Source organism: Pelobates fuscus, chromosome 6, assembly GCF_036172605.1.
Source record: "Pelobates fuscus isolate aPelFus1 chromosome 6, aPelFus1.pri, whole genome shotgun sequence".
Classification (NCBI taxonomy): domain Eukaryota; kingdom Metazoa; phylum Chordata; class Amphibia; order Anura; family Pelobatidae; genus Pelobates; species Pelobates fuscus.
The window spans coordinates 175,162,247-175,175,857 of NC_086322.1; the positions used below are offsets into that span (position 1 = coordinate 175,162,247).

The 13,611-nt window shown below is 39.7% G+C and overlaps 1 protein-coding gene across 5 annotated transcripts in view; it reads left to right on the forward strand.

Moving 5' to 3' along the window:
• The window catches only part of DCLK2 (doublecortin like kinase 2), a 107,423-nt gene extending 95,663 nt beyond the window's left edge, over positions 1–11,760 (forward strand). For 2 of the 5 annotated variants that reach the window (XM_063458496.1, XM_063458497.1), the window contains 3 exons: positions 4,255–4,335; positions 4,752–4,865; positions 10,645–11,760. In XM_063458496.1, the coding sequence (XP_063314566.1) occupies positions 4,255–4,335; positions 4,752–4,865; positions 10,645–10,785 (336 nt within the window). In that variant the 3' untranslated portion in view covers positions 10,786–11,760. Of the gene's footprint in view, positions 1–4,254; positions 4,336–4,751; positions 4,882–6,022; positions 6,112–8,096; positions 8,110–10,644 lie in introns of all 5 variants that reach the window. The other 3 variants (XR_010091257.1, XM_063458498.1, XM_063458499.1) reach the window with 3 other exon arrangements.
• Positions 11,761–13,611: the final 1,851 nt, after the last annotated feature.

Here is a 13,611-nt window from a genome sequence, read left to right on the forward strand (position 1 = left end):
TTTTACCTCAGCCCTGGGAACGGAGTCGTCTTCGCTTTCCCAGTTTTTTTGAGGCAAGCTCCCTTAGTGCCTCCTGTGGCTAGCCCTGCTCTACTGGGTATGGGCTCCCCCCCCCCCCCTCCCCCTTCTGCAATGCCTCACCCAGGGCCCGTAAGGCTACAGCGGAGGCTTATCTCCTCATCTCCCACTCCTTGATGCAGTTTTACTTATGGACACGCAGGGGCCCCCACCCCCTTTCTTGTACAAGGTGTATGTACTACTTGATTCCGCTACGGCGGGGACTCTGAACGGCCGGGTGCATCAACTATTGGCACTAGTGCCATTATTTCTATGGCCGTAATGGCCGAACGCCAGACGGCGATTCTTTTGAAGGTTGGCTCCAATTGGTGGATATGGCTATCTCCGAACCGGCCCCTCAGTTGAAGGGCTGCTGTTCGGGAGCAGAATTTTGTTAGGGAACTGGGGTCCTATGTGGAGACATTCACAGCGATTGATGAACCCCAGGAAAATAGGAATGGATTTTTTCTCCAAGGTTTGGTGGGACCGGGCGTGTCAGGAGCCAAACATCTGGCTGTGATTTGCGGGACTCGTTCCGAACATGTCAATGCTACTTCCTCCCTTTACAGGATTACCACGTACCCTAGCCTCCACACTCCTCCACATCAAGGGGGACAACATTAAATCCCTACCACCCTCATGGTAACACGTCGGACGGACGCCCTTCTGGTGGATACCCATTGTTCCCCTCATCCTCGAGGATGGGTGGTGGGGCAGGTTTGGCCCAGATTTTTATTACGGATGGGCTGCCTTGACTATAGGCTCATGGTCTCTCCGAGCGGTGCGGGGCTACCGTCTAGAGTTTTTCTATCCTAACCTGTTCAGCATTTTTGTCCCCATAGCACTTGCCTGTCAGGGGGACAGGAATTGTTATCCACGGAGACCTGCGATCTGCTCGCCTTAGGGGCGATCCAAGAGTTGCCGTGCGATTTACAGAGCTTCTGGTCAGCCTCCGGGATCATCTCCAGACATCAGATTGGTTGGCCAATCTGGAACTGAAGGACCATCACGTCACGGTTCCTATAAACAAGGAATCAAATGATTTTTTCTTTGTTTCTTTGCCTGGAGAAGGAACCGTTCAAAGTTTTCAATGGCTACTGTTCGGTCTCTCATCGGTTTCTAGGGGTATCCGTCTGAATATCTACCTAGACTACATCTTGGTCATGTCCCTGTCAGGGTACCACTAACTGTTGCTTGTCAACTAGCCGATTACGGTGCTTCAGATTTTTGTTTTTTCTAAGCACTTGGGAAAGTCAGTTTCTGTATCACAGATCACAGGCGGTGTATCACAGGCGGTGGAGTTTCTTGGGTTTCACAGTGGAATTATATAAGGCAGTTACTGTTCCTCCCTGGCTCCAGGATGAAAGCCATGACGAACGTAGTGATATGGACTCTTAGAGCAGTGGACCTGCCGATCAGGCGTTTAGTGAGGGTACTCGACCTGCCTGCAGCTTCTGTCTAGGCTACAGCTCTAGGACCGCCTTCTTTTCAACCCCTTCAAGTCAGAAGGATTCCTTTCTCTGTCCGGTCACTCTTATGTGGCAAGGCGGAAATTGGACTACGGCTCCAGAAAGAGATTGATCCGATGTCTTGGCTCATAGGGGGCCTGGCTCAGCAGGACCCTCTGCGAGCCATGAACCTTTTCTTCAAGTGGTCCGAGTTTGAGAAGATGTTGCACATCGACTGCATGTAACTCTTGGCGGGAGCCTTTTGCTTTTCGCAGTGTTGACCCGGTCGCGCGAACAGCTGGGTGGACTATATGTCAGCGATCAGTTCCATTGACCATCTAGGGGGTACGAAGTCACGCACATGGCTAATCATGGCATAGGACTTCTGTCAATTTTGTCTTCACAACGTCCTGGTGACAGCAGAACACATTCCAGGCCTGGACACTTCTAGGGCCGATTGGAATTCAAGATTATTCAAGAGATTCTGGAGAACGGTTGTGGAAGCTGTTCGAGGTGGATCTGTTGGCATCTTGCCTTAACACCTAGTTGCCGAAGTTTTACGGCTGGAGGATGGTACCTATCGACTGTAGCGATTGACTCGTTCATTCAGGATTGACCAGATACTTGGATGTATGCCTTCCCTCCGTTCGACTTGGTTGCTCGCAGGCTCTTGCAATTGGCCCAGCACTAGGTTGCGTTTGTGTTGATTGCTACTCTGCGGAGGTCACGCCCATGGTTCCCTCGATTACTGAGAATGGCGATAGTTTGCCCAGGTTTGATTCCAAGCATTCAGAGCCCTTCTAGACCGAATGGGAACATGCTTAGTGAACCAAGGCCTTCTACATCAGATGACGTGACTCCTTTCGGGGTGCTTGGATTATCTTGGATGTTCCGTGATCAACTCCCCATCTCCTCTGTATCACATGGACGCCGGGTAATCGATCGGCCTCAGGTCATCATGACAAGTGTGGTCCGGTTGATGCGTGAGACTAACACAGGTTTCCGTGTCTAACTCTCGACATTGGATTTTGGGAATTTCCTAGTCGGTCGACATCCTTCGTAGGTCATCTATGTAGAGGATTCACCTTGCTAGGCCACCTGGAGCTGGAATTTTTACCCTACGTTCAGGATGTTTTTGACACTGTGGCCGGTGGAGTGTCTGAAGACTTACCTGGAGGTTACGCAGCCACTACGTTCTCCGGATCATGCACTTTGTTCTTTTCCTTCCACGCTCCCCACCTACCGGTGTCCACTCCTACATTGGCGCGATGGGTTTAATGACTGCCTTGTTGGCTGGTATCGACATGTCGTTTGTTACATCCCACTTGGTACATGGAGGTATGATGTCCAAGGCCTCTGAGGGCGGTTGTCGTTTGGAGGATACCTTACGGACTGTTGTCCGGTGGCCAGAATCCAGTTTCGTAATTTTCTATTTCAGGCCGATTGATCACATTGCATCTCATATGGTGACTCAGCTTTGAACTTGCATAATAGGAGCCTCCGTGTCTTTAATAAAATTCCCAGATTTTACTATTAACATGACGTAAAGTCATGATTTTATTAAAGACACGGAGGCGAGTATTATTCCCACCCACCCTCCCGGAGTTGGGTTTTGGGATGAGATGCTGTTGGACTTTCAGGTATGTTGCAATCCAGTCTGTTTATTGTATATATCTATTGTGTATATTTACTGATGAGGTTTCAAGTTTCTATGCTTTGGTACTAATGGTAATTTTCTATATTCTAGGTTTGAGTTCCTAGACTGCTCCTGACAAATTTTATTTGGGGAGTTTCAGTTTGGAGTTTGGATTTTACCATATTTCTCTCTCTTTTGTAGCTTGAAGTTCAGTTTGTTGCTGTTTCCTGTTCTTACCGGTGTGTGATGTTGGTTCATGTTTCCTGGTCTTCGGTTCGCAAGAAAGAGGGGGATTGTGGGAGACACAGGCCTTTTATAGTCACTTCCTCTGTTATGTGATTGGTTGCCTGTGTGCCTATACAGTTTTTTCTTTCATTTTGATATATTTCTCTATCTTTGCTGCTGAGAGTAAAAAGAAAGAGATATGCATAATACTCGCCTCCGTGTCTTTAATAAAATCATGACTTTACGTCATGTTAAAAGTAAAATCTGGGAATTAATGTTCTTTTCTTTATACTTCTGCTGTAATAGCCACAAAACACCAGGGAGAGAGTTAAAGTATTTGTTTTTGTATTGGTCACTTTAAGTTGTTGAAAGGATGCTAAACTGGTAGGGACAATTGATCTTGCCTATTAGTCAAAATAATTGAGTGTTTTCTAAAGCTGTGCAAAATGTATAGCCTAAAAACTGTAATAATGGTCTCTTGAGTTTACACTGTATTTTAAATAATTGTCAACACCTTGGTTTGCTCTGTGAATAATTTGTCAATAATAAACGGCATGATACTTGGGTTACCAATATAGTATGCCAGAATGTTACGTTTCAAAAAGGAGGCTAGGCAAACCGTTAGTTCTATATGAACACTGTTGATGTTTATGATTTAGCCTGCACCTCCAGTTCCCATTGGCTATATGGTGAGCAAAAATAAGTATGCTCTTGCATTTTGCTATTCACTTTGTCTATCGGATAACAGAACAGGATCCATGTTGGAAGTTAGGTACCCAATGTGTGAGTCAATGTAATATAGGTTGTAGAAATACTGGCATTTTATAACTCTATGGGTTAGATTGGAAAGTCTCTTGAAATTTTCTAATTTTATTTTTCCTTTTATAGGAGCTGATTGGATGCATGCTGCAGGTAAATGTCGAGGATCGATTCACGGCAGAACAAATTTTATGTCATCCTTGGGTGTCTGTAAGTATTACACTGTTACTATGTGTGTATTTGTAAATTCAAATACCATAATGCACCATGGGTGACAATTTAGGCATTAATCTATATTATTATTGGACAAGCCTTGGTTTAGTGAGTATCACACTCTCAGGCCACAGTTACTATGTGAATCTACTGCCATTTTGACCCCATCCCTCCTCTGGTAATATTGCGAGAGGGATGGTTTGTAGGGAAAATTAGCAGAATTCTTTCTTCTGAGCTCTTCTGCGGGCAAATCTATCCGGAGAGAAGATAAATAATGCAACAGCTCTCACACCCATGCAAACCAAGGCCCTAAAGCTACAAATGTTGACATTTTGATATGCAATGTAAAACTTGTATTGTTTTATGCACTAGTTATAATATGGGTTATAATATTTCACAATATTTTAACACAGGATGATGTATCTATGGGAAATAATATGCAAGTAGAAGTCACTGGTAAATTAAAACAGCATTTTAACTCTCAGCCTAAAGAGACCAACACTACAGCCGCGGTGTCTGTAATCATGGTAAGTTTTGCTATAACTTTTATGTTTTCATTGCACAGTATGTTTGGTTTTATGGGGCTGCTAATCTTAAATGCCCCCCTAAGAAAAAGTAATGCAACATAACCACTACAAAACATTACAGTGGCTATGGTTCATTATGTCTCTTGCTGCCACCCCCCCAACCTGTTTTGTCCAACCTTGGATATCAGTGGTAGGCTAACCTGGCCTCCGCACTCTCTGCCAATTGTTGCTGTCCAGGTTGGATGAAATTGACATTGTTATTGAAGAAGTGTAAATTCCATGTGACCAAAGAGGAAGTGGTTTCTGGGTGCAGGCCTTTTGTTCAGCATCCCAGTAAAGCCACCCATTTGGGTTGGTGATTATAGAGACCCATTACAGCAGACAAACATGTCTGACAAGATGTTTGAACAAAGTGATTTCTTAAGAGGAAAGTGCTGCTGAATATCAGCTAAAATGCGGAGGTGTGCGGAATCTCCTCTTGAGAACGTTTTGTTTTGTTTTTTTCGTGTAATGATGTTCAGAAAGGAACTCACAGATATCAAACAGAATCATCCACACATTGGGAGAATCAGACGAGCCCAAACCTACCTCTTTCTCACACTTCCATTTAAGGAGATTTGTCTAGGAATTATTTACGTAAATTGCCTGGTACAGGACAGAGATTGTGCCCAAGTGATCTAATGTCACTAAGACATGGGTTGTTTTTTTCTGTTTGCACTATAGTTTTAACCATAATGAATCCATAATAGAATTGCCAAATATAAACAAGTAGAACATTCAATAGTAGTGGCATAATGTCTATATCGACCACATTGTGAGGTTTCCCAAAATTCCATTGGTCTTCAAGGAGTTAAGCTAATGTTCTCAAGTTCTTTGTAGGCTACAATTCCTATCATAACTCTGTCCTTGCCTTCCAAAAATGATAACAATTACGAGATTTACAGTTATACTATTAAATATCTGCCTGCTGGCTACCCTGGACAAATAGTACATAGGGTGTGATCAACCAACAAGATTAAACATACTTGACTAAATCATAAAATGTCAGTTTAAAGACATTTATTTCATTAGAGATGTAAACGGACACAGATGATTTCATGAAGTCACCTTAGTGCTCATAAGTTTTCAGATGATAATGTTTACATTTTATTTCACAGTTTGAGTTTGACTTGTAAGAAGGGGGAATGCTGAGCTTCAGGTCTTGCATTTGTGGCCCAGAGGAGATGCGTTTTGAAGCAGAGGCCTGGTATTAAACATGAGCTGAATATCACTTTATAAGTAGATTTCTGCATGTCCCTCTTATCTTGGCTAAATTCTTTCATACTGCTCTCTACATCTTATGGTTGAGGGTCTTTCTATTGCCTTGGAAGATTTTTCTTTCCTTATGACAAATCACTTCTAACATGGATGTATATGATTAAGCATTTTTATTGCAGAGAGTATAAGGAAAATCCTGCTTATATTGTATGGCACCATAAATGAACTGTAATAATGTATTGATGTCTTCATAGTCTTTGTTTTGTTTGCTTGTTTTTTGAACAATTATCCATGAAGACTGTGAGAAACTGTAAATTCAATCACACGCAAAGTAACAATATTCTATGTAAATATGCATATATACATATTCATGTAAACTACATGCATGTCCATGAAGGCCATTTTAGCTACAGGCACAATATAGTGTATATGGGCATTGGGGTGATTGGAGAGGAGTTATTTGGAGGGATCGGCTCTATCAGTTATAGGAAATATTTAAGGTGACCTTTTCTCCCTTGGAGTTGGCAATGATAATGCCTATAGGGAAGCATTGGATTGGCTGAGATCGTCAATTCTGATTATCTCAGCCATGGGGTAAGAGTGTGGGAGGAGCCATCACGGCCCTTGCCAAATCAGCATCTCCTCATAGCGGCGCTGGAATAAAGGTAAGTTTTTGCTATATTTAAGTGAGGGAAAGGGGATTTAGCCTCCTAAATAGTGTTTGTATTCCTGACCCTATAGAGTTCCTTTAGATTGGACTGCTGTGTGCATGATTGTTGGCCATACTTTTTACTCCCAGTATGGCCCTTTTTAAAATATAGTCAAATATTACTGAATAAAGCCTAATCTAATCAATATAAGTGTTCATTCACATCTGAATTTTTTTGTGGCATTATTGGAGTGTTATGAAAAACCTTTTTCTTTTTTCTTTTTTTCTGGAGATAGATGTTTGAAATATACAAAAAAAAAAACACACTTTCTTAGTGCAGTTTGACACTGAATTAAAACTTGTCATTAGTTGTGTTGGGACATTTTGTCATGGTACAAGACCATGCATATAATAGCGTGTTAGGAGAGTTTTGCAGGGAAAGCAAATATACTAACAGATTTCTACAATATATTTAAACCTAGAGAGCAAAACTGGCACAATAAATAAAGTATGAATATCAATTTTTTTTGGACAAGAACATTACTCACCATTCAAAAATTTGGGGAATAAACCACTATAGTGCCACACAATCCCTCATAAATTGTAGAAAAAAAAGAAAGAGATCCGGGCACACACAGACTCTATTCCATATTGCAGACTTTGGTCAGGCAACATTTCGGCTCAAACACAAGCCTTTCTCAAGCCACGTAACGCAAAATGTTGCCTGTCCAACTTTAATAAAGTCTGCAATTTGGGATAGAGCCTGTGTGTGCTCGGATATCTTTAGAAACATTATATGATATTAATGCTAGCAAAGACACCTGGCAATGTATCAGCGAAACCTGAAATTGGGGAGAATTAATGAGGGAATTGCATGTTTTAAGCCTAAGCAGCCAAACAGGAGTTTGGGGTTTTTGTTTTTACCCTTTTCGGCAATACTACCTCGGCCTAAATTTGCAGTTCCCCTGTTCTCTACAATTTTCATTTTAGTGAATAGACTAATCCCAAAGGATGTGTATTCTAAGTGTATGTGTACATTGTTTTGTTTACTGTGTTTAGGCATTGAGCGATGTGCTGTTCATCCTGTAACCTTCTCGCAGTCAATTGGCTAAACTCCACTATCACCTGTGGAGCTTCTTAGTGCAGTATATTAACTGCAGGGACCTCACAGTGCTGATAGTTATTTGTACATGTGTGATATGCAATGTTGTTTCTTGCACTGTTTTTCCAAGTTGTTGCTTTTTTAGTAAGTTTAGTCTCTATCCCTTGCTTCTTTCCTCTATTCCTCCTGTTTCCAAACGCCTGCATTGCTTCCCTCTGCCTAGGTCCAAGCCAATGGTATGTACTAACGTCATCTGCAATGCTTTATCTGCTGCACATACAAACTAATAATGTGATGTTTACCTGGAGAAAAGGAGAAGTAACATACGTCCAAGACTATTTTATTCCGCTTTCTAAGATTAATACAGTGAGTGGCTTAAAGTAAATGTAACCCCTTGCCTACACACCAAAATGACATAGTGCTACATCAGTATGGCATTGTCCATGCTGCAGGTCAAATAAAGTGACTCCAATGCTTATTAATGTGTTTATCACAACTAGTCTACTTTACCGCCATCTAGTGGACAGTGTTTCTCACATCTAGATGAAAAGCTGGTGGACATCCAGATTATTATCCAAGGGTAAACATTATGTACATATTACAATGTGCGTTCCCTGGTGACCCCATTAATAAACCGTATGGTGCTTAATAGGCATAGTGACTGCTGGGAAATTTAAAGTCCCTACTGTGAAAGAATGTCTAGTGTTCGTGATATCTTGCTTCTACATGGGTGTTAAGTCTTGTATACTTTTGCTAAACATGCTATCCATTAGCAAATTGTGTTGCCTTCCATTTCAGTGGCATGCAGATTAATGTGCGTTTGTGTTTGATGTGGTTTGTGTGTGATTTGCTGCATAATACAGCATGCAATTTATCCACTTGTAGCTTTTTCTTTTTCAGTATGAAATGTTGCCTATAGAAGTTTACAATTTATAATAATATAAAGCCAAACCGAGTTTATTCATGAAACCGTGAATTTTGATTAATTGCAATATTCTGACTTAAGTAGCTGATCTGTGACTTTATCAGAGTTGGGGATTTTTTCCAGATGGGCTAGTGTTATCTTCAATTTTGCAATTCAGTTTTCGATTAACTATTTTGTGAATAAACCCCAAATGTGTGTGTCTTTAACCCCTTAAGGACACACGACATGTGTGACATGTCATGATTCCCTTTTATTCCAAAAGTTTGGTCCTTAAGGGGTTAAATGGTAACTAAAGACTATCCTGAGTGCTTGATGTTATCTGTCTACATATATAATCAGTTATTCACAAGTTGGAATGCAATCCAGATTAGCACAATTTTAGTTCAAATGTACGAATTGCCCCTAAATTTGGAATTATTCTATTTACTAAAGCCTAATCTGGCTGACATTTGATTGTGTCTACATAAAGCGTAAATCCCATTCAATTTGCATATTTATCAAAAATATAATTTTAATCAAATTAGCTCAGAACAAATCCAGGGATAGACATTTACAAAAAAAAATTATTCAGTTTTCTATAGGTTCTCCTTTAGAAAGCAAATACTTGCCGATTTGCTTCACAAGTGGACAGCAGTCAAAGGGTTTGAATAATTAAATATAACTAATTTATATTATTTATTATATTATTGATATCATGTAAATATAATAACCAAATTAAATATTCAAGTTGGCCTTTTTTCATTGGAGTTGGCTAAGGAAATAAGGCTGACATCTTTTTGTAATGATACTAGATTCTATTAGAATTGGCAAATATTTGCCAAATAACAGTTGGGCTGAACTGGCAGGCAGACAGCTGCTAATTCTGTATGATTATCACTGTATTTGATTGGTTCTGTATTTCCATAATTCAGTTCTGAATTTCAGCCTCTGTCGGATCTGGACAGACTGAAAGTCAGTCTAACTTGGAGGCTCTATTGCAGAATCCACGCATAAATCTTAAGAATAGTGTCCAAATTGTTGCCGTCCATATACCCCTAGATAATACCAGATTGTTTTTGATAATGCAGACAAGGTGTGTTCTGACTTTGGTGAATAACCCTCGATATGTAAGTGGACCACTTAACATTACAGAGCTTTACAAGCTGATCCATCCTCTCAGTGAAAACCATTGCTATGACATGTTCACATATGAGCTTTGCATTGGACACATTTTAGACTCTCTTAAAATGCATTATATACACAGTGTTATTCATACTATCCTTCTGGTCAATTATTTTAAATACAATTCTCTAATCAATTCTTGTATAACTATCATTCCAAATTAGTATCATTTTATATTGGCCACTACTTTAGTTGACCAATGTTTCCCTAATCGATCATCCCCTCCATGTGTTCCATTGCTTTGTCCTGCTTCACATGTTTTGTAATATACCCTTGTTCATGTATCATACTTGCATTATTTTAGAGCTCCCTTAGTGTATTTTATCATATCTTATTAACTTGCATGAGCCTCTTCCTAAAACCTCACATGTTGCTTTCAATTTAATGTTTTAATGACTCCAATAATGTTGGCCCGTTACCTTTTAAGGTCTCTAGGGAATAGTTTGTTACTAGACTAAGAAGCAATGGCTGGTAGTGTGGTGTTCTCCATAATTGGACCGTAATGAAAGTAATGTAATAGTCTTTTCCAGTATGGCCGATGTTTGCTTATGCAAAGGTTTGTTTACACAACAGTGTTACTTCTCCATTTCTCCGATTAGTGCATGAACAATCATTTGGTGTATGGCAAGAACATTCAATCCTCTTGTAATACCTTGCTATTAATTGTTATGCTTTTCCTTTGTAGAACACAGCTCTTGATAAGACTGGACAGATCTTCAGTGGTAAACGCTGTGATGACAATGGTACTACTGGCCGGAACAAAATCAATGCGGTGACAAGTGCTGAAGACACTGAGAATGTTTCTGGGTCTACAGAACTGCTGTGAAAAATTGGAGGCTTCCTAGCCTAGATGTATACTGGACAGCTTCACTGGCAAAGTGGAGGACTGATGACAAAACACTGGAATACACTTCTAAATGTTCTTTTTATGCCCTTCATTTAGTATTTTTGTTCTTGGGTTCCCTTTTTAACTGGTTTTCACTGTACAAGAGACTCTTAGTATGTTCAACTTCTGAATATGTCAGTCTTACGACAACTTGAACAAATCATAGTTATTTATGGGATTTTTTTTAATTAGCTTATTCCAGTACAGTACATTCAGCATTAGAATAGAGGATGACCATAGAAAATATTTGTAAGCCTACTAATTTTGCTGTTGCTATAATTACTTCCAGGAGACTATTTCTAAATTGTTCAATGGCAAAAACGTTTTTTGTTCGATACTGGTACTCCTGAAAGTGATCTTTTATCTTTACGATTAAAGACATTGGGTTATTTGGTTTGGTCACTTTGATGTGGCTTATCCGTTGTGCACCTTCTAAGAGCAAGGTATTTATTGATAGATCTGGTAATTTATTTAGGTGTGTGGGTATTTATTTTGGGGCTTTCCCCTTTCCTTAGTTTTAACTCTGTACAGTCTCTACATCTATTTTTTGTAAAAGACTCTGCTAGTATTAAATCTCATGTGAAACCTGAAGATGACGCATGTTGCCACAGCCAGGTGCAAAACTGCTTTTGCAAAATGCAACGGTCAGGACCAATTAGCCAGTTTATCCACACTAGTAGTAGTGGACTGATGGCTACATACAGTACTGAAGTGTTGTTACACATTTTTATAATCCATTGAAAACTGGAGAGGAAACAACTTAATAGGAGCTGATTTGTTTTTGTAATTCTGCTTCTAAAATGTCTTTTTAAAGCTTGTTTCATTCTATTTACAGTATTGCACATTTGAAAGCAACCCTCAGCTTGGAATTGCAGCCTGCCTTGATACTTAAACCTATTAAAATCTAGGCATCAATGCATGTTTTGTCCTTTCTGTTATGCTGTCTGTCTAGTGTACATTGACTGGGAAGGTAGATTCAAATGAATGTACTCTACTATACAAGATCTCATCAGACTGAATATATTCTGCTTAACTAACTTAAACATTTGAGTCAAAAAACGTATCATTATCTTATGTTTTGTATGGGTATAAGCAATTTAACACTATCCTCTGAACAATTAATGCAATGCAGTGGTATGGTATGTGCAAAATATACCATTGAATGTTCCGCTTGCCAAGGCAATCTGCTCATTTGCTTTAGAAGTCACTCATTAGACTGCTATTTCTGCTACCAGTCAATGAAATCCCACAGATTTGTATGGTTTTATCCTAGGATAATTCTACAGCTATGTATAAGCAATGACTAGATAGTGTTCACCTTTTAGAGGCAATATCTAATCCCTCATTCATATTCTGTCTAAACTGTTAGAACACTACTATCCCCAGACATTTAGAATGTTCTGTTTTAAGCACCTATTCAGATAACTCTGCTACGGCTGGTAACCTGGCATCCTTGTTCATCTTAATAATGTGTGCAGCTATCTTCTTTCAACAGTAAATATCTAGACCTATTGAACTAGTTTCGTTGGTTTGCAGTAAAACTTGAACAAAAGCCACATATGCATAGAAGCAAATTCTGCATTGCATAGTGTTGTTTAATTCATCATTTTAAATGCAAGCATCCAGTGCTTTTACCTCATACTTTAAAACTTGCTGTCTGAGTAACGATACATGGAATGCAAAATAAAAATATATATTTTAGCAGTGGGTGCAAAATGAGCAATAGGTGCTGAGCCCAAGCAGAAGATTGAACCCTATTGACAGGACCACGTCCTGCAGAGTCCTTAGTTGCTGCAATGCAGCTCTGAAGAAAATGCAGCGTTCTCATTAATGGCTGGTAAATACAGGAAGCTGAAACCCTTTTAAATGTATGTATTGTCTCCTATATGTATGGTGACCATATGTCACAATGGGAATCTGTATAAGTTGTGATATAGAGTTACACTCTTGTTCTGGAGAGTGCTTGTTTTATGAATGGTACCAAAAGCAGGTATTGCCACTATGAGACATTGTTGGTAACATGGCCAGCACTTGCCAACAAGAAGGATTATCAAACTAGGGTGACTGAAAGACCTCAATAGTAATTCAACATAACAAAGATGTCTGAGCACACACAGATCCAATTGCAGACTTTAATGGAAACAAACAATGTTTCAGCTCAAACAGGAACCTTTTCCAAGTCCCATATGAGCCGAAGCATTGCCTGTTCATTTATGGAATCTGTGTGCCCAGATATTTATTTTAATTTACCATGAGACATTGTGTCACTGACATATAAACACCTGCTAAAGCCAGAGAGATCATTCACATTGTTAGTGCATCAACTCCATCTTTAATCAAAGACTGGTAAAATGAGGACCATTACATATGGGTGATATCTCTTTGTTTCAAACGTTAAGCATATGATACCACATCTGCTGCACGTTGGGGGGGGGGGGGGGGGGGGGGGACCGTGAAAACATGATCTAGAATGTATTTGTACTTCAATACGAACTCGAAACAGTCAGTAGACCAGAGAAAGTTATGGCAGTTACAGGGATAGTATGTCTAACTGCTCATTAGTTTTTATTTAAGCACAATTTAATATTAGCATTTTATTTTAATTAATTTGCTGTTTCTTCATACTGTCTCTTCAATCTGCTTTCATTTTGTACTAGAAATGTAAATGATTTACAACAAACATCCTCTCCATGGAAAATGTTAAAGTAGTGATTGGAATTGACATTTATGTATATATATTATTGCACATGTGTACTGTTTAAGTTT